At 35.3% G+C, this 21,960-nt stretch overlaps 2 protein-coding genes across 3 annotated transcripts; one reads left to right on the top strand and one right to left on the bottom strand.

Annotated features, from left to right (window-relative positions):
* Window positions 1-662: 662 nt before the first annotated feature.
* On the top strand, window positions 663-16,442 carry Hmbs (porphobilinogen deaminase-like protein l(3)02640). Its single transcript, XM_067788882.1, has 4 exons — window positions 663-1,078; window positions 6,306-6,378; window positions 12,432-12,701; window positions 14,099-16,442. Exons 1-4 carry the CDS (start codon window positions 1,028-1,030, stop codon window positions 15,508-15,510), a joined length of 1,806 nt encoding a protein of 601 aa, XP_067644983.1. The 5' UTR covers window positions 663-1,027; the 3' UTR covers window positions 15,511-16,442.
* LOC137252797 (zinc finger protein 521-like) lies at window positions 15,855-21,693 on the bottom strand. Of its 2 annotated transcripts, XM_067788881.1 has the most exons (3): window positions 21,404-21,693; window positions 21,151-21,346; window positions 15,855-21,084 (listed from the first exon to the last, which is right to left on the bottom strand). In XM_067788881.1, the coding sequence occupies exons 1-3, from the start codon at window positions 21,509-21,511 to the stop codon at window positions 19,256-19,258; spliced, it is 2,133 nt and encodes a 710-aa protein (XP_067644982.1). In that variant the 5' UTR covers window positions 21,512-21,693; the 3' UTR covers window positions 15,855-19,255. The 2 variants fall into 2 exon arrangements, with proteins under 2 accessions (XP_067644982.1, XP_067644981.1); XM_067788880.1 differs by having other exon boundaries at window positions 15,855-21,346; window positions 21,404-21,692.
* Between the last annotated feature and the right edge of the window lie 267 nt (window positions 21,694-21,960).

Below are 21,960 nucleotides of genomic sequence, written 5' to 3'. Positions count from 1 at the left end.
CAGCGTCGGTAATGCTATACGACAGCATGACACTGCTAATACGCTACCAAAAATACGACGCGTCTTGACATCAGTATTAATAATCCCAAACCTGAAAATAAAAATTTTAACTCGTTCAAAAGATATTAACGAAAAACCGAAAAATGACCCGCGGGTACCTCCGAAACAGGGGGTGGTATCCATAGCATTTTTGTGCGTTGGCGGCCTTCGGCCGCGCTAATAAAAAATTAACCTGGGTGGGTCCTACGCCGGTTTGTGGACCAAAACTATATCGCGCAAAACACTTATGTTCACAATTTTTTTGTGGGTATACGACATTACAACAACCACATGAAAATCGCCAACTTCAACTGCAAATATTTTCCGGTTTCGGATTATTGTTGTCGAGATTATTACGCGTCTTTTGACACCATAAATAAAAAATATATGAGCTTTCTTTCTCGCTTTACATTCAAAGGTACAAATCCGCGACGCGTCAAGAGTTTTATGTAAATCTATCTACGGTCAGATATGTGGTCATCGTATGACGCGCTCACAAAAGAACACGAAATGAACATGAATTTTCCCCTTCTCTATCTAGCAGTAGCATATCTGGCAACGCTATGTAAAATGCAACCATTCACTTTGGAAATCTCAATTCCCCAACACCATCCCCCCAACTAACACCTGATTACAACATTTCAACATTTTTTCTTTTATATTGGCTCGCGTGTTTGCTCTATTCGTTAAGATCGTTGGACTAATGCGGGGTAAATTACTTTAACCTATCGTTTGGATCCGTTTCGTTGGGGGCCACTTGCATTAGAGATTATTTAAGGTGTGCTGTGGAGTTTCAGCTCATGCAGTTGATACGTTGTTGATCTACCGGAGATGTTAATTGAACCTTGAGCTGAGCATGCTTATGTTCATTCAGGATATCAAAGGTTAATGAGAATAAAATAATCTAAGGTCATTGACAGAAAAAATTCCACCACTTTCACTTACGTTTAAAAAAGAAAATTCAAAGGTAAATCGTTGATCAATTGAGATGACTAACGATAAGGATAAGACAATACGAGTGGGTTCCAGAAAAAGTGAAGTAAGTGCTAAATATTTTCTATTACACAAGTATCTATGAAACTCATAAATAAAGCAGTTAAGTACTCAAGTTTTTTAGCGCATAGTGCCCATTTAACTTTGAATAAAATTTGTGGTATTAATTTAAGCTTGCCCAACTTTAAAGTTTGTTTTTTGAAATATTTGGTCTTAATTAATCTCACAAAAAAAACTAGAAATATATATACATATTTTGTGGTTACTAATTACACAATCGCACACTTCGCACGAGAAAAAAGAGCGTCAATATTCATGCACTTGCGACTACAAATGCTTGTGATGGTGCACTCGTAGCTCCAATACAATACAAAAGTGGGGCTTGGTAACAAAGGCGACTCAGTGGATTGCCTATAATAGATACGTTAAGATATCAACTTCTTAAAAAATAAAAGACAAAAGTATGGCATTGCAATTTTTGCAATCGGTAATTATACATACGTACATATATTTTTGAAATGGAAGTCATTAAGTTAGTGCAATGAGAAACTCATTTTATTTATTATAGCTCACCATTTTTACTTGCTTAGCTCCAAACTCTTTGTGTTGTATGGTACCTATACAGGGTGTTTGGGCGCAAGTACGCATCGTAACGTTTATTTTAAAATTTACCAAAAAATCAAAACGATTCAAATTTGTACACTTAGTTAAGGTTATAAACCAATTAATATCACTGATTCCTTTTGCTTTCAACGTTAACGATTGCATTTCGTTTCGTTGATTAATTTTTCAAAAATTATTTTGTTATTTTTGCGCTTAACCAATGGTTGTTATTTTGTCTTGCAGGGATTATGTATGGCCGAGGTATGTTCGTGTCTACAATATGATTGGTCGAGATTTGGCCATGTTTGGAAAGTGTCCTTTAGGTAGTGTCATTTATGCTGACGGTCCTAATCCGAACATACCGGACCGGTTCAATATGACCACTTCAAAGCCTTTAGGTCAACCCAGCCAGTCCTTCTGTGAGAAACTTGGAGTCGCCAAAGTCTCGCCTGCTAAATACCTGTATGATACATTTATATTTTTTATCAAGATTCACAAAGCCTTTGAATATAAGTTTGTGTAAAGTCGGCATTATATTATTTACCCATATTTTTTTTTTAATCTTTAAACTATCTGCAAAAAAATTACAAGCGTCTTCTGTTGGGTAGTTCGTTTGAAAATTTGAGGTTCTTGCTTCAAGTATATGGGGTGGTTTTAAAATGAAAATGAGCACCCTGTGCAAAAACGGCTGTATCCCTGCAAAAATCGTTGGCTCATGTGATCCACTTTTTTCATAATTACTCTGATGTAATGCTGAGCTGGAATATATGGTTCAGTCATAGGACATCGCAATGTTAATTGTGCCATATGTTTTGTATAAATTGTAGTTAATTTTGGAGCACTCGCTTGGTCCATAGTGAGTACTCCATGCATGCATGCATGGAGTACTCGCGATTTTTGTAGGGATATACCTTTCCCTTATAACTTCTATATTCGTTATAGAACTCTCACGATATAAAAAGCCCTAGAAATAAGAAAATTTTTCCCCGCCAAGAAATGGTTTGCGAGGAGCCCCGAATGCCCACTTTTAGTTAGATCACTGGGTTTACTACGTTTTTTGTATATAGGCATGTGCTTCATTTCACTTTCACTCGAATTCGCTCGCTGTATTCGGAAAATAAATATAAATATGAAAATATGAAAAATATACATGAATTCCGCAACCCCCTTTTGCACAAAACTCGGAAAAGTACGATAAATAACAAATGGTTGGGATCTAAAAAAAGCTGCTTTCCAGTGAGAGTTGTTGCTGTTGTTGTTGCAGCGATGAAGACACTCCCCGAAGGATTTCTTGATGGTCCTTTGCCGGATACTGATCTGGTATGTTCCGGTAACAAGCACTATCATGGTACCAGCCGTCCATCGCGGGAACGATTTAATATTTAATTTAATTAAAATTTAACATTTAATATGACATTGAAACTTTTAATATGACATTGAAATTTTAGGCCATCCTGCCCTCCACCTCCTAGAACAATGGGGAACTTGGGTTTGCCAGAGGCTCGCCTGTTAATATGTGCTTAAGAAATTCATATTTGTAAAAGGATTCGCCTCGTGTAGGTGAGATTGACAATTGGGTTACGGATGCTCTGAATTGCGCTCACCAACCCCGTGAATCACAATGAGAGTAGTGTCTCAACCAAAACGGAGTTAATCGTAATCCAAAACTCTATCATTTTAACGCATTTCACATAAAACTTAAGAAAAAATTTCTAAAAAAATATTTCACTTATTTACCCTACACCTTGTATTTTACCAATAATGGTTCTTTCGTGTCTCGATCACGTTTAATGTCAAAACTGTTCATTTGAATGTGAATAATGAATATTAAATTAGAATTATAAACAGTTTTCAACGACAAGATTTCCATTCCGGAACAGCAGCGCCTTAAATGAAATGCCATTATTTTTAAGTAGAATTTGCGTGCGAATGAAAAAAAAAAATAAGAATAAAAATCACGCATGGCGGAACGATACAAGGTGACAGCATGGTGACATACCTAAAAAAAAAAACAAAAAAAAAATAAATGTAAGGCGCGATAACCTCCGAAGAGATTTTAGGCCGAGCTTCTCTTCCAATTTGCGTCGTGCTCCTCTTGATTTTCCCTACAAATTGGCCGGACGGGACCTATATGTTTTATGCCGACTCCTAACGGCATCTGCAAGGCAGATGAGCTTTCACTGAGAGCTTTTCATGGCAGAAATACACTCGGAGCGCCTGCCAAACACTGCCGAGGGGCGACCCCGCTTAGAAAAATTTTCTTCTTCTTTCTAAAATTTTGATGTTGCTTTGCCCGGAGTGTGAACCCAGGGCATACGGTGTGATAGGCGGAGCACGCTACCATCACACCATGGTGGCCGCCATGGTGACATACCTACAAACATAAATTAAAATTCCATGCACTTTGTTGTTGTAAATGCGATGGACAAATGTCAAAATCGTACTGCACCGGAAGTTGATGTATCAAATCAAATAAAAAAGTTTATGATCAGCCGTCCCATGCTGGCACCTTGTATCGTTCCGCCATGAAATCACGGCTGGAAACAATCATTGCTGTTGTGCGTATCATGATTTTGGGAGCTATAATCTACATATTTCCTAAAAAAAAAATTGCCCAGTCATTACAGGGTTCTTATAAATTGAGCCTTTGATTTTGAAAGGGGTATAAGTCATATTTTCCTTATTTCGAGATATTTAGAGTTTTGCATTTTAAAGGATTAAAAATATTTTTGTATTATGGAATATGATTTTTCGACAGTAAAGTAAGGCTCGTGAAATTTATAACCATTTCTAAAAGGAAATGTGGTTTTGAAAGGTTGAAATGACTTATACCACTTTCAAAATCAACTGCATTACTTTATAAATGACTTGCACCAACAAGCAAACATTTTTATTCCTAATTAACATTTTATTCAAACTAATTTCATTATAACTAAGTAAATTATTTATTAACATTTAGGGAAATAAAGTGTTTGTGAAAAATTGGAGGGATATAGGGTAGTAAATCATCATATCTTTACGTTTTTCTTCTGTATAAATCAATGTTTTCGTATATTTTAGGTCTTCCTCTTTTAGGTGAGAGGTCTAATGCTTTGAATTCGGAATTGTCATCCATGGAAGCTTTATAAAACATCTTATATGGAGCATTTTTTTAGAAATCTGATTTATTATATTATTAGCCAAGACGCAGCATCTCCGTTGGTGTTTTTCTTTCTATTGTTCGTTGATTCTTTTAGTTGTTTTGTTGAAATGACATCTTTCTGAGCCATTTGTACTACCAAAAATGGGTGGTTTTTTTACATAATTAAATTAAATTATAGCAATGCTCAGGGATGTATAAATAATTCGATCTTTTAATTTTAGTTTCTATCAAACCAAAATCGCGATCATTTGGCGAAAAAGAATGGCCGGATACCATAAATTTATGATCAACGGCTTCAAAATTATTATCAGATGACTAAACAATTTTTAACCAAATTAAAGCTATGTTAATGTTACGATTTTGTCCTGAGCAGGCATCACTGTAGCTATGACATGCTTTTGAGTTGTAATGTGCCGAATGTGCTTTAAGATGCAGGACGCAACTTCCCGTGATCCTATTGAGGCGATTTTTGCATCCCATGTATACATTTTAGCATTTTCGTAATGGAAATTATGAATCCCTAAATTATATACATACATGTTGCGCTTATAATAAGCTACCGAAACAGAAAGTTTTGGATAAGAAAGTGCTTTCTGTAGATCAAATGTGAATCCGTAATATTCACTAGGGTTATCTTTTGCTTTTTGTATGTCATCTGTAAAACTTTTTCTAGCCTGTTCGGCACTGTTAAGATGTGTATCATGAATTTCTATAAGATGGAACTTCTCGTCTTCATTACTGGATGCTTCAATTTTTAGTTTTAGCGAATCACACTTTTCGCACGTGTCTTTACGAGAAGTATGAAAATTTAGGTTGGACTCCGTATTGAATATTTTCCTGTAAGGCCACTCCTTCACGCGTGATGTATTATTTTCATCACCTTTTTTTACATGCAGCTCATACATTTTTCGAATATCTAAGTGAACACTTATATACTTTCGACCTGAAGTGTGATGTGATCTCGTGTAATGGCTCTCACATGCTGGAAAACTCCGAATATATGTTCTCCTACCACTTTAATTTTTTCTTCATCTGTTTTTCTAGGTGAACCAGCCATTTTGCCACGACCAACCGTTCCAGGTGTTTTATCATTTAAGACGCGGCTTAATCTCTTTACATTAAAAGACATTAGAAAATTACTAATTATTTTGTCAAACTTTGTGAACAGACTGACTTATACCACTATCAAAAAAAACAGTAACTCTATTTTGTTCACCAACCAAAAAATAAACACATTTATCGAGCTAGTTTTCATGGTATACTGCTAATCTCTTCAGATTATGTTATTTTATTAGGATTTGATAAGGAAAAGCTGATAAACTAGATTTTTAAAAATTTTGACTTGTACCACTTTCAAAATCAAGGGCTCAATTGCAGTTACTCACATACATGTAGCATGTCGTTCCTCTGTATAACAAACACAATCACCTATGAAAAGCTGTCTTTAAGATTTTGTTACATTTTAAAATTAGTTTCCTTATAAGATTTAAATAATTGTTTTATTATTCTCTTTTCTTTATAATTTCAGTTAGCGCTCATTCAGACGAAACATGTTATTGCACGTCTACAAAAAATGTATCCCAAAAAGAAATTCGAAATTCGTAAGTTATTATTATTCAATTTATATTGTATGTATGTAGATACAATTTTAAGAAATTTGATTTGAATGCATTGTTATTCATATTAAGTTATTGTACATACATATATGTAGATATGTAGTACTTATCGTTGTAGGCATATGTGGAATTCTGACAAACAAAAAATCCAACTAATGTGATTTTAAGTACATACATTAATAAATAAATACATATTTACATAGCTGATATAGTGTAACGCAAAAAATGAACCAGAACTATACTGTTTATCGTCAGTGTGTATATAAACGTGACCAGCTCTTAACAATATTCAATGATATAATGAATAGCTTTAAACACACATCCGGCAGAAGTAACGATATTAATGCCCACTAGGTTTCCTTATCACTTTTTTCTCCGAGACTTCTTTCATTCGTAATATGAATTGTATTTTGAATTAATAAAGCACAGGGAAAGTCAGATCCAGAGGTAAGCATGCCTGACGTCAGAGGCAAAAAAAAAAAAACAATCGACAGACCTAGGAGATTCAACGTGGTCATATTAAATCGTTCCCAAAATGGTGCGAAAGCACATTTCCGGAAAATTCCGGATAAATATTCGGTTAAATATTAGCAGCAGATAAACTTCATAGTTAATTACAAGGAGGATTAGAAAAATTTTCGGTCACATTATTTATTTTTCGTTTTAGCCATTTGAAAAATACTGATTTTAATTAATCCCCCTCCTGGATCCTTAATGTAAAGTTCACCTAAAAATCGTTTAATACATTCAACGAAAATATTGGATTATGCTTGCTGAGATTGGACTTATGCACTTTCGGCAGATTTGTTTTTGCAATAAAAATTATATAGCTAATTACTGCGTGATTGACTGCATAACTGTTCATTTAAAAAGAAGATACGTGGCGTTACTAAACTTTCAAACAAACATTTCAAAAAAAAAAAAACAAAACGTGATTTTAAACCAGCTCTAACAAGAAATATCTCGCAATCATACCATAAAACAAGCAAATACACCTATTGTATATGACTTCTTGAGTTTTTTGGTATATTATGCTAATTGCAATGACAAAGCACAATTTCATTTTGCTCGATAAGATTATATATAGTCACAGCAGGAAAAGGTGCGGCCACCGTGGTGTGATGGTAGCGTGCTCCGCCTACCACACCGTATGCCCTGGGTTTGCACCCCGGGCAAAGCAACATCAAAATTTAGAAATAAGGTTTTTCAATTAGAAGAAAATTTTTCTAAGCGGGGTCGCCCCTCGGCAGTGTTTGGCAAGCGCTCCGGGTGTATTTCTGCCATGAAAAGCTCTCGGTGAAAACTCATCTGCCTTGCAGATGCCGTTCGGAGTCGGCATAAAACATGTAGGTCCCGTCCGGCCAATTTGTAGGGAAAATCAAGAGGAGCACGACGCAAATTGGAAGAGAATCTCGGCCTTAGATCTCTTCGGAGGTTATCACATCGCGCCTTACATTTGTTTATTTAGTAAAAGGCGGGCACGAATTTAAATACAAACAAGTAAAGGTGTCTTAATTCGGCTGTAACCGAACATTATATACTCAGCGTGAGCTTCAATTGTACATTTCATTTCAGATAAATTACTTTTCTACATAACACGTGGCACCGCCAGTCTCCCCATTTCCTCTTACAATGAAACATGATAAGTGAAATATCACTGATTCAAAACTATTTTTTGCTAAGTTATAGCTTATTATTTTCGTCTACGACCCTTTAAAAATCTTTTATATAAAAGTGGGCGTGGTCTTTAACCGATCTCGTCCATTTTTCCTAGAAATATTTCCTGCTATAGGGAAAATTTGTGTACACAATTTTATTACGATCCGTTAATTTTTCTTTGAGTTATGGCTCCCGAAACATAGAAATTGCTTAGTCATAAAAGTGGCCGTAGTACTGCATTTTTGCACCATTTTTTTAAATTTGCAGTTTTTTCTATTTATTGTTATAAATCCACTTGGGAAATGAAATACCATTGATTTTTTTTGCAAAGATATTGCTTATTTTATTCGTCCACGACCCTTTTAAAAATCTTTTATATAAAAGTGGGCATGGTGCTTAACCGATTTCGTTAATTGCAGTGCCACGCCCATCTTACATTTTTTTTTTCAAATATTTATCAAGAGTCTCATTTTAACATTCTAGATGTATTATTTACTAAATAATCAGGTTTTTTGTGTTTCCAAAATGTTATATATATAAAAAGTGGGCGTGGTTATCATCCGATTTCGCTCATTTTCAATACCAATCTATTCTGGGTCCAGATAAGCTCGTGTACCAAATTTGGTGAAGATATCTCAATATTTACTCAAGTTATCGTGTTAACGGACAGACGGACGGACATGGCTCAATCAAATTTTTTTTCGATACTGATGATTTAGATATATGGTAGTCTATATCTATCTCGATTCCTTTATACCTGTACAACCAACCGTTATCCAATCAAAGTTAATGTACTCTGTGTACAAAGCACGCTGAGTATACAAAAAATCTCCGAAAATATGTATCATTACGTTTATTGACGTCGAAAATTAGGAGAATTTGTTTGAAAAGCCCAAGACTAAGCTGTTCTTAAGCCATCATCTCTTTCTGGATTATCCTAGTATTATTCAAAACCTGTAATTTCTAAGTTTTTTTAAGCCCAAATCTAAGAACAGACATTTTTATTGTTGTTTTTACCAACCTCATACTATGGTTCACCAAAACTGCATCTGCCGCACGGAATGCTTAATACACAACTCAACAAATTTTGATTAACTTTAGTCTCCAAGAATAAAATAGGCCTTCCCTAAAGTGAAATTTTCTCCTGATTCCGAATATGACTTCCATTTTCCTGTGGCAGATCTAGTTTCCGAGATATCGGATATGTGAAAATTCCCATTTTTGCAGAACACTACTTCATATAGGTACGGCAAAAATTTGTATTTTTCATTTTTTCGTTTTAAACTATTATGCATTATAATAATTCCCATAGACATTTCTTGTCTTCACCTCAAGTATCTTCAGTAGCTTGGCCACTATGCCAAAAAACGTTCAAAAATGTTGAAAAAAAACGAAATTTTTTACAAAATTTCAGATTTAACCACTTTAAAATCGGAAAAATTCTATTGACGAAAAAAAAGTTAGCCCTCCTATGTTGTAGGTAATTTAATTACGAAAATTTTAAGCATACCAGTACAACAATCAGACGTGCCGTCTATCCTACAATTTTTTATAGAAACAATTTTTATTATATGTTTGTACGTTAAACTGTATTCAATTGAGTAATATGAGTATAAATCAGCAATTCAGTAAAAAACAACAACGACAACACCATTAAATACATACATACCTACATCTAAAAAAAGTCAAATTGAGCGATTTTACCGTGGTGGTCAATAGTGAGGGACGTGGGTACTTTTAACTACCCGTTTATAATTTTCTGGGTTTGTCTCCCGTATTATTGTCCAGCAATAATCTCCCATCATTTATTCATTCCAAAAACCTTGGTAACGCTTTTCAAAAATCATGAGGTCTTGGTGAAACCTTTCACGCTGTTCATCATTTTCAGCACCTAGGTTTGCCGGAAAATTATCCAAATATGAAAGCAAAAAATGATTTTTGAGGGACATGTTGCATTTCATAGCTCTGTAGTTTTTCAGCAAGGCTTTGACCATCTCTCTATAGTTGGGATCTTTGTTGGTGCCAAGAAATCCACTAACGACTTGCTTAAAGCTGTCCCAAGCCGCTGCCTCTACTGATGATAAATGATTCGCAAAATTTTTGTCTTTCAGCAACTTTCCAATTTGCGGACCAGCAAATATACCTTCTTTTAATTTGGCTTGAGTTATTTTAGGGAAAAATTTGTTAGGTACTGGAAGGATGGCGCGTCCTTATTTAAAGTTTTTACAAAATTTTTCATTCATCCTAATTTGATGTGAAGTGCTGGCAAAATAACTCGTTCGGGATTTACTAAAGGCGGGTTTGCGATATTGAAGGCACCTGGTTCGTACTCAGCTCTTGGTGGCCAGTTTTCCTGAATATAATAGGTTTCTCTAGCACGGCTGTCCCAAAGACAGAGAAAACAGCAATATTTAGTGAAACCTCCTTGAAGTCCGAGAATTATAGCTACAACCTGGGATGTATTTAATATACTATTTATTTTAAATTGTACCACCGAAACTGCTTACCTGTAAGTCCGCACAAATTTTCCAATTAAATTGTTTATATTGAATGAGCTCAAGTAAATTGGATATGCTTAAATAAGTTTCTTTAGTATTCTCAGAATGTGCCACTGGTATTGACGGTAACGAATTTCCTTTATGGAGTACTGCTGCTTTTAAACTATGCTTTGAACTGTCTATAAACAAGCGCCAATCATCCACTTTATTTTCTAATTTTAGTGCTTCAAATAAACCTTGAACATCATTGCAGTAGCAAATATTTTCACTTTTAGTAAAAAAAGAAGAGAAAGTCTTGTGTCTATTTCGAAATTTGGAAGTACTTGTGGAAGGGTCCAGGCTGTTCCATTACTGCAAACGAGATCCTAGAACTTAGCTATCAAATTTCGATAATTTCAAATCTCTGGCCAAGTCATTAAGTTCGGCTTGTGAGACTCGATTTGGGACCTCTCCTTCTTGTTCACTGTCTGAATTATCCGCTTCGGAGTCACTTTCGCTTGAGGCTTCAAAACTTTTAGGCGGCCTAGGTATGGGTAAGGTATGCTCATGTAGTTTTGGTTTTTTAGCTGATGCCACATTTGGATAACTTATTGATTTCCTCTTTTTTTTCTCGTTTTACCTTTAAGGTCTATGACGCAAAAATAGCACCGGTCGTGGTTAAAGGGTTTAGTCCACATCATTGGAACACCAAACTTCATGTTATGACCTTTATCCGATACCCATCTCATTAAAGTTAATCTAGAGGAGGCGTAAATAAAATGTAGTGTCCAAGATTTATCGAGATTTTTTACACGGAAACCGAAATAATGAAAGTATGCATCTTTGACAGAATTGGTTATTTTCCGAGCTGAGTTTCCGAAAATATAATGTCCGCAAATAAAGCAAAAATCATCCGGATTATTTTTACATTTAAAATCTCTTTTGCAACAAGCCATTTCGTAAACATATCTATCGATAAATTTGCACTACAATTTGCAAAACAAAATTTACAACAATACTTGATGTCTTTTTAAATTTATTAGACCCTAAGGTAGAGTGACCAAATGAAATGTCTCGCCAATTTTATCAAAGTAATACTAAAATTTTAGGATAGACGCTTGCAAGTTAACGAGGCTATAGTTTCAATGGCACGTCCGATTGTTGTACTGGTATGCTTAAAATTTTCGTAGTTAAATTACCTACAACATACAACTTTTTATCGCCCATAGAATTTTTCCGATTTTAAAGTGGTTAAATCTGAAATTTGGTAATAAAATTCTTTTTGTTCTCAAAATTTTTGCAACGTTTTTTGGCATAGTGGCTAAACTACTGAAGATACTGAAAGGAGGTGCAGACAAGAAATGTTTATGGGAATTAGCATAATGTATAATTCAACAGTTTAAAACGAATAAATTAAAACTACAAATGTTTGCCCTACCTATATGAAGTAGTGTTCTGCAAAAATGGGAATTTTCATATCCGATATTCCGATATCTCGGAAACTAGAGCTGCCACAGAAAAATGGAAGTCATATTCGGAATCAGAAGAAAATTTTACTTTAGGAAAGGCCTATTTTATTTTTGGAGATTTTTTTTGTCGAGTAGTGTTATTATTCTTATCATTCTCATTATCTCCACTCTACGCTCATTTCCCCCATATTACGCTTTTTTTTTTCACACTTCTACCAATACTTACAGAGATATGAAAATTTGAAAAATTCGATTTGTATGGGTATTGTTACCATATTTGATTACGCTCAGTTTTCCTAGAGGTATTACCGATTAAACACACTTAATTTTTTAACAAAACTTTTTTGTTTGGGACAGATTATCTATGTATAGATAATACCATTATATCATCTTACATTCTCACATATATATTCTCATCTTTATTCGCATTTAGATACCATGTCAACCATAGGTGATCGCGTCCTCAACGTATCACTGCCGAAAATCGGAGAGAAAAGTCTATTTACACGTGATCTCGAAGATGCGCTACGTAATGGTGGAGTTGATTTTGTTGTGCATTCACTTAAAGATTTACCCACCGCTTTACCAACTGGTATGGCAATTGGTGCTGTACTTGAACGAGAGGATGCACGTGATGCATTGGTATTGCGTGAAGAATTCAAAGGGCATACAATTGAAACACTGCCAGAGGGTTGTGTGATAGGTGAGATACATAAATTATTAGCGGGGGCTCATATACTACCAGGCTTCCAGTTTCCAAAAAGTTGGGATCAATTAAGAGGGGGAAGAGGGTGAATAGCTAGACGTGGAAGGAGAGATACTGAAGGGAGTATAACGAAATTTTACAATTCTCTTCCCCACAAGGAAATATTGGAAAGGCGGGGGGATCACTCAGAGATTCGACATCTCGGTTTTCACGGAAGGATCTAAAATGGCTTGCGGAGTGGAAGCGGGAGTATTTGCGACTGTCCCGCCCACTCCTTATGTATCCGGCTTCCCGACTCGGCAAGCGTGTTTCAAGCTGAGATTTTCGCTATCCGAGAGGCGTGTAAAGCGTTAATGGATATCAATGGTAACGGTAACAGGGTAGCCACTTTTTCCGATAGCCAAGGAGCTCTTGGGCCCCTCGGGTCAGAGACAATATCATCAAACCTGGTTGGGCAGTGAAGGGAGAGCGCCATGATTCTGGCGAGCCGGCAGATCATTACCCTGATATGGGTGCCGGGGCATCGAAACATACAGGGTAACGAGATGGCGGATGAGCTGGCACGGCGTGGAGCGGCTATTAATGTCTCAGGAGCGAAGGAGGTCCTTGCACCCCTAGGACTCATCAAGGATCGCAACTTCCAGCATTGGTTGATCGAGGCCAACAATAGGTGGAATCGGTTGCGGCCCTGTAGTTTCCAGGACCATGTGACCATTATATAACGAAAAACGATTCTATAGCTGTCCTTAAGACGAACAGAAGGAATATATCCAGAGTAGTAGCGGTGCTCACGGGGCATTGGACAATTGGGATACATGCGGCACGGATGGGACTGGAACACAATACCTCCTGTAGCAGCTGCAAGCGTCCGGAGGCGGAGAAAACGGTTGAGCATCTGCTGTGCGAATGCCCAGCACACTGTCGAAGCAGAATATAGTTTCTTGGAAAGCGCTTTTTCGAATGTTAGGCCGGGAGAGCTTCTCAAATTTATAAACTCCACGGCATGGATATGGGAGGACGGATTTCCCTGACGCGCCTAAAAATATTTATTAGTCTTCTTACAACAACCTTTCATTGGTTAACTCACGACCAACCAACCAATAGCGAAATTTTAAGGATGGAGAGTAAAATGGAAGTGGTGTCCAAAAAAGGATAGGGAGGAGAAGAGAAATATGTAGAGGTAGAGATAACTATGTAAGAAGATCTAAAAGAAGCGATCGAGAAATAGGGTGGGTCTCAAAGAGAGAGGAAATGCAAAATGTCTTCACATTTTTGTTACCACTTCGTTTACCTTATTCAAAAGCGCTTGAATTAGTGTTATAAACTCACCTAGTTGAATTTGAATCTCCAACAACTATATTTTTTTAAATGTCCTCTCTTTTCTCCTCTATCAGGCACCTCCTCGTTGCGACGCACAGCACAAATACGCCGTCAATATCCACATCTTACCGTTTGCGATGTCCGTGGCAATCTAAATACGCGTCTCGCCAAATTGGATGCATCAAATTCTAAATTTGCTGGCATTATACTTGCGCAAGCTGGTCTTGTACGCATGGGCTGGGACAATCGTATTAGTCAAGTACTCGAACCAACTGATTTGCTCTATGCGGTGGGACAAGGTGCACTAGCAGTTGAATGTCGTGCCAATGATGAGGTTGTACTTTCAATGTTACGTAGTTTAATGTGCCTTTCGACAACCTGTCGTATACTGGCTGAGAGAAGTTTCCTCAAAACATTAGGCGGTGGCTGTAGTGCACCAGTAGCAGTTTGGAGTAACTTAGATGGCGATTTATTAGAAACAAATGAAAATAAGACAAGCAGTGCATTATCCTTAGTGGGCGCTGTTTGGAGTTTAGATGGCTCTACAGAAATACGTGACAAAAAGGCATGCACATTTACCATAGAGGATTTAACGAATAGCAAGTGTAAAAGGATTAATAGCATAAATAACGAGAACAGCATTGATGGCGAGAATAGCAATGAGCCACCAACTAAACGCAGGCGTAATAATCAATCTAGTAGCCGTAGCCCAGAAACGCAACAGCATAGTCCGCCTGTCATAAATGATGATGCTGATGCAGAACAATTAACAAGCACTTACAGCATGGGCGAAATTATAGAAAAGCATATGAATTTAGTTAAACATTGCCCAGTAATAAGCGCTGACTTAAACAAGATTGATAGCTTCAACATGAGCATGCAGAGTAATGCAGAAAATGGCAATACAATTGTAGATTATCGTGCTGGTGGTGATTCAAATGCAAATACAAATCCACATTGCCCGCTAACAATTAATGTTGGACAAGATTTTATGGGTGAATGTCCATTTGTCAGCCAAGAGCAAAAAGTTACTTTAGCTTCGGCTGGCAAATGCCCTGTAACAAATGAATTGAAGCGTAAGCAAAATGATAAGCTAGATAATGCTAGCGCTTTGAATGCCAACATAACAGCGCCGCCGCTGCCATCTACCTCAAAATGCCCATTTGCTAGTATGCATAGTACGGCAAGTGATAATGAATACTCAAGTAGTGCAGCAGACGCTGTTGCTGGTAAATGTCCCTTCCTACAGAAAACTGTGAAAATGTTTGATTATTCAGATGAGGAGAAACCATTACCGCATAAAGTACAAATACTAAGCGAAGATGTTGATAATTTATATTGTGGTTTATATCAGCATGCTTGTTACAATCGAAAATTGTATATACAAAGTAATGCGTTAGGACAACAATTAGCTGAAGAGTTGATTAAAAAAGGTGCCTTAGAAGTTATGAAAATTGCACAAGATGAAATACATAGCAAAGCATAAAATGTATGAAGATGTAGATATGTATATATTCATATTGTGTATTCTGTGCCAATGCATCCACGGGATTTTGATGACTCTTAATTTTTAAAATTAATGCACTAATCTGGTTTGAAAGAAATTGACTGTTATTAAAAATCAAAATTTTGCAACAGGTGGTCGAACAAAGGTTGAATAAACGTGAAAGGCTCATATTGTACATGGGCATACATAAACATATAAATAGGGAAAAGAATTAACGAATAGAAATAGAAGAATATTTAGTTTTTAGTTTTGTATGATGTTTTTGCTTTAAAATGTAGAGGTTAATGATCGTTCTGTCATAAATTGATTATCGATCGGAGTCGTTATTTTTTTGTATCGAATAAGTTAATAATAATTATACTGCGAATTTTCCATAACTTTTGAACTAATTTATGCCCGAACTTCATTTGATACCCATGGAGGATCATTAATTCCATCATTATCGTTTTCGGTCTCGGGTTCATCATCCTCCCTCAGCGGTACACCGCTGTCTCTATTTAAGAGGTCGGAAAAGTTTACTCTGTAAATCGGTAACAACCAAATAGGAAGAAAAATAATATTAAAGTAAATCTTCCGATCGAAGAAGAAAAAATTCTTAATTTGTATAAAATGAAAATTTCCGGATGAAACGTGAGTAATATTAGCAAAGCTGTAATGCGAATAATTCAACGATTATATTTGTTATAGTTCTTTATATGTTTATTGAATTAAAAAGTATACATCTACAATCAATTCTAAATTTAGTTGAAAGTTCTTATAGTTAATTATATAGAAGTTGGTTGGCTTCATTAATTTAATTGTTTTTGATGTACATATTTATTGTTATTATGTGGATTGGCAATGTATCTGTATTTTTAATATTATTTACCATCAAAATAAAACAAAACTACTAAGTTGATCAGAACGAAAAATTTGTTTTTTTTTTTTTAATTTTTGTAGTAAACATATATGTATGTTATGATATCTACATATTTAACTAGTTTAAGTGCGTAATGTATGGCAAAACATGTGTGCAGATGTATGCATATTTCTATATAGTATATACAGTTGTGAACAATAGTAGTACAAAGTACTTAATTTTATTGTTTAACTTTTAGTTTAAAGTTCTTAAGTTTTATCGTTTGCACAACTTTTCATTGCAAAAATATTTTATTTTCTATTTTTCCAATCAAAACTGAGTATAAAGAAAAAGTATCATATGATATTTCAAGAATTAAAGTTATTGAATGTACAAGAAATATTGTTGCTTACAGTAGCACATTTTTTTTTATTATTTTCGTTGTTCAAAAAGTTTTTAAAAATTTCTAAAATTTTACTAAGAAAATAGGTAATTCTTTACTTTAGCTCGCAACTGCTAAAACCCGTCCGAAAATATCGGGAGGGATGACAAAAGACGCGTTTTGGACCCAGGACCACGAATCCCAAAGCGGAAATTGAAAAGTCCATTTCTGTCAAAAGATATTTCCAAAAAACCGAAAAATTACTCGGGATATCTCCGAAACCAGGGGTGTGATCCATAGTATTTTTGGGCAGAACACCTTTCTGCATTGGCGGTTTTCGGCCGCGTTTAAAAAAAATTACCCTGGGTGGGTCCAACACCGGTTTGGAGACCAAAACTATATCCGCTCAAAACACTTTTAGCCACAGTCTTTGTTTGTGGGTACTACAAAATCATCAAAATTACAACAACCACATGAAAATGTTCAATTTTGTTTGCAAATATCTCTGGAAGGAAATAAAAATTTTCGGGTTCGTGATCCTGAGTTCATAGCGCGTCTGATGACACCTCTCCTGATATTTTTGGACGAGTTTTAGCAGTTTTGAGCCATAGTAAAGAATTACCAGAAAATCTTGTAGTCCAATCAATTTCAGACTAACAAAGTATAAGTTTTTCAAAATATGCATTTATACATATATTAATAATTTTTTTTAAGTGTTTTTTTTTTTTTTTGTTTTTATCAAAAGAACAAAACTTTACACACTTTTTATAGTATACAGAGTTTTCGTAAAGATTTTTACACACTTCTCGCATTTTCGAATTTTACATAGTTTTAGTTATAAAAATTCAAGACTTAACAAATTAACTTAATAAACAAGAACTGTTAACAGTTGTAATAATTTTTTCTGCTATTTTACAGTCCAACTTGTAAAAAAATGTTTAGATGCTTTCCAGGTAAATTATATTATCGAAAGTGGATGTTTGAAAACAATATTTTTGAAAACTTATTAAGTATGTATTTTAAAGTTAGTCCAGCTCACGTTAATACAGTAATTTAAAATACCTGTTTCTCCGTTTGGAAACTGAGGCATTCCAAATTTAAACTAAAGAAAATTTTCAATTAAAACTACAATTATGTAATGCTTTCTTTTATGCAACCCGTTTGTATGACGCCAAACAATCAGGGCTGTCATGGAATCCAAGTCGGTTTTGCGTTTTGTCGGAATTACAAACCAATATTGATTTCAATTGGTGTCATAAAACCGTATTGGTTTTGCTCTTTTCGAATGTAAATAAAAGCGATGTTCGAATCAGCTGTTTTGCGATGCACCGGCAATTTTGATGTTCATTTTTTTGGCAAAATTTTATAAAATAGTTGTTTTGTGCAATTAAACAGAAATATATCTAGAAATATATATATATAGAAATAAAAAAATTTATTGACATCAAAATGGCATCAGCAGTTGTAGCAGTTATATTATGGAATTTATATTTGGAAGAAGAAAGTTGCGAGAGGGTCAAAAGGAAAATTTTGAGAGATCGCAGCAATCCGTTTGAGTTGCCAGAGACAGCGTAATTAAAAAATGTCTTAATGTGGGTTTCTAAATATTTATAGTGTATTTGCAGTTACATTGAATAATATTGCATAAACAAAGAGGCTTTCCGAATGGTATTGGACACCATTGAAAGATGCTTAACCCGCTCGAAAGTTCTGCCAGTGCTGCAACTAGCAGCTACATTACGATTTTTAGCTGAAGGATCCTATCAAAGATCAGTTAGCAAAGATTCTAGCATGAGTGTAGGTAGAAAGAAGCACGTTGTCAACGATTTTAGATGATGTGCTTCGTGAAGCCCTTCGCAATATCTGGATGTTTCTCCATAAATTCAGTCAAAATACTGTTTTGCATTCAAATTTTATGTTTTCCCCTATTAAGAATGAAAATATATGTAAATTTACATTTATTTTTATAAAATAAACCTTTATTTACTTAAATTTTTAGAAAATACTCAACTGCAAGAGAAATACAACTAGGAAAAAATTAAATCCAACAGCATTTAACTGATTGGATTGTTTCCGATAGCAAAACCGATATTATCGGATTCTGTGACACCTAAAACCGACACTAATTCCAATTCGAACATTAAACCGATAACATTGGATTTCATGACACCAAAGTAATTATTTTGTCGTTTTTAAATTCGATTCCGACAACAATTGGATTCCATGACAGCCCTGATTATTCTAATTTATTTAATTTTAATCATGCTTATTTATGCAGTTTTAGGTTAATCGAAAGTATAAAAAAAATTACCAACCAAATCATTCTGGTACCTTAATTAGACTTTCAAATTCACTGCCTTGCGTTTAATTCGTGTAATGACTGTGATAAGTTGCAGAGGATCTCATACGACCGATAAATGTCGACATATATGAAATCATCCATTTCTATTAGTGAAAAGTAATAAGCCATAATAAAATGTTTTTGTTTATTTTACAATGAATAATTATTGACACATTTCATCAGCACTATGGTATTTATTCAAATGGTTCTGCAACTTTTCTGCTGATGAAAATATTTTACCACAAATAACGCAGGACAGAACGTGTTTGCGCTTAGCCAATTGTTTTGAAGGAGATGATTCTGTATCTGGCGAAGAATATCCTTTTTTGTTTATTTCAAACGAATTTTTACGCTTTCTTAAACGCAGAGTTTCTAGTTTATCATTGTCTTGACTTGAATTCGAATATGTAGCCGGAGTTTCATACTTTGATGATAGATGAATGGAATGCATCATGGTTACATGACCTTTTAATGATTTATAATACCCAAATGCCGCAGTGCAATAAAGACATTTATAAATATTTTCATCGTTTAAATCATGTTCGTTTTTTATATGCTCTTTGTATTCTTTTCTTTGCTTAAATTCAAAATTACACTGCGAGCATATGAAAACCCAATCATTTTTAGATGTTAGCTTTACATTCATTTGATGAGGCGATAGGTTTTGCGGAGTAAGGAAAAAGTTGTCCATACTTTGTTTATCGCTATAAATATCAGCATTTGGTATTTCCCCCAATGTTGGGCCCAAACTTAATTTGCTACACACTTCTTTTTGTGACGTTTGAGAGCTATTCTTATCAATATCGCTTTGTGTCGTATCTCCGTTTTGTGCGTTTATTTCATGTTCTTGTTGTTGTGTATCCTGAAATTTTGGAAAAGTGTTGATGGAGGAACTTTTATCCACCTCGAAATTTGATTGCAAACCTAATTTGTTAAGCAATATTTGGGCACTATTCTCAGCAATATGACTTTGTGTCATATCTTCTTTTGGTACGATCGTAGGTTCACCAGATCGTGTATCCTGCAATTCTTTAAAGGTGCTGCTAGAGCTACCATCTTTAATCGTGTTATCGTCATGATTAAGCGCGACTGTTATAGGAATGGTTACCATTACAGCTTTTTTATTATTTTCTGTCATATCCCCATTTTGTGCTTCAATTGCAATTTTTTCAAGGGGTTGTTCTCTATAAACTCTTTGTGTTGCCGTTTTACGTTCCTCCTGGCTTTCGCTTTTGTCATCAGCTAGTGTATCTTTAAAGGCAACATATTCGTTTGCAGTATCAGCAATTGGATGTGGCGCTTCATGATGCCTTTTTAGTTCATTAATGCCTTCTGGTTCGAAATTACACTGCGAACATTTCAAATGCACCTCGGTTTCAGCATCACTTGCTTCTTCCTTGACATCATTGATCTCTATTTCTTCTGACAATATAGTGCTGCAATGTGGTAAAGATTTGCGCTTTTGTGTGCTTTGCCGTCTTTTCCTTTTTTCATCATGCTTACAAGCAATATGATTATCTAAGGCAGTTTTACGCACAAATCTAAGTGGACATTTTTTGCATTTGTAAATCTTAGCATCTTCCACACAGTGTTTAATTTTTAAATGTGTTTTCAGCACTTGGGTGTCTGCACATTCGTAGTCACATAAACTGCATTCGAATATGTCTGGCTCACTTGCTCTCCCCATCTGGTTATCATGTAAAAATGTGGCATCCTGAGAATTTTCGCTTATTTCACTATCATTTATTGAGTTGTTATTTGATTGTTGTGTTTTCCGACGCATACGTGTCGGGTGTGGTTTATTGCCGTGTAAATCTAAATGAAGTTTTATACCCACTAAACGTTGATATGATTCATTGCAATATGGACAATGATAAATGGGTGGATTTTTCAACTGATGCTTGGTGATTAGATGTCTTTTATACCACTTTGACTTGTTCGAAGTATATTCGCAATGTGTGCAAAAGAAAGTCCAATCCGAAAGCAGTGTATCTAAAAAAAAATGTGGTTTATTTAACGTCACGAAATCGCCACCAGTATTAAGTGATGGTGTATTACTGATCCCGAAATCTTTTTCATTTTCTTCATCTGTATGGTCCTTACGTCCACTCCTCCGGTCTTGCTTTGTTGAAGAACTAAATGCATTTTCGTCTTTCAGTATTACTACACGTAAACGTTTTAAGATTATTTCTGCTTGCAATAAGGCTAATGCACATTCGTTGCATATGAGAAAATTTGCCGGGAGCACTACTGACTAAAGTTAAGCGGAAGATAATCAAACAAAAAGTTGTTTAATAATGACTTTACTTACTTGAACGGATAATACATTTTTGACTACATTGAATAGCTTTGTATCAAGAAATTTGTCTCTAAGTTTAAGTAACTTATTATAAATTTTTTTACATAAACTGCAAGCCATTTCTTTATAACCTTAAAAAAATCCACAAATCAATCACACAATATCAATAGTTACGTTCCATTGCGACTTGAGCGCATAGTGTACTTATACCAAGTGTGTTCACTAAGCGATAAACGTCAAAACTACAAACAGCCTCGCTCACCTGATGGAAATCTCAGGTCTAGAGTCGCATTTTTGGTCTCAACGACAACATTTTTGACTACCAATCGTATCGACTTTTTCAATTTTTCAATCATTCGACGCACTCGGTAATGGTATCCATTTTGAATTCGCTGTCATTCCGAATCCAGCGAGTGCCTGTCAGAATGCTTGACAGATAAGTCAACACACTTGTCCTTGTACACTATGCCTACGATGACGTAAACATTGATACTCAAATTTATGTACGTTCCTTTGATCGCTCACGCATGTCCGCATGTTCCCAACGACAGCCTATAATCATGAAAAAG

The sequence above is a fragment of the Eurosta solidaginis genome, chromosome 5 (assembly GCF_040869045.1).
Source record: "Eurosta solidaginis isolate ZX-2024a chromosome 5, ASM4086904v1, whole genome shotgun sequence".
Classification (NCBI taxonomy): domain Eukaryota; kingdom Metazoa; phylum Arthropoda; class Insecta; order Diptera; family Tephritidae; genus Eurosta; species Eurosta solidaginis.
This window is presented reverse-complemented; position numbering and strand designations above follow the sequence as displayed.

Coding starts and splice junctions, on each gene's coding strand:
- Hmbs (XM_067788882.1), top strand. CDS start 1,028: ATGACTAACGATAAGGATAAGACAATACGAGTGGGTTCCAGAAAAAGT. Junction 1,079..6,305: donor TGGGTTCCAGAAAAAGTGAA/GTAAGTGCTAAA, acceptor TTATAATTTCAG/TTAGCGCTCATTCAGACGAA. Junction 12,702..14,098: donor GCCAGAGGGTTGTGTGATAG/GTGAGATACATA, acceptor CTCCTCTATCAG/GCACCTCCTCGTTGCGACGC.
- LOC137252797 (XM_067788880.1), bottom strand. CDS start 21,511: ATGGCTTGCAGTTTATGTAAAAAAATTTATAATAAGTTACTTAAACTT. Junction 21,347..21,403: donor AAAATGTATTATCCGTTCAA/GTAAGTAAAGTC, acceptor GCTTAACTTTAG/TCAGTAGTGCTCCCGGCAAA.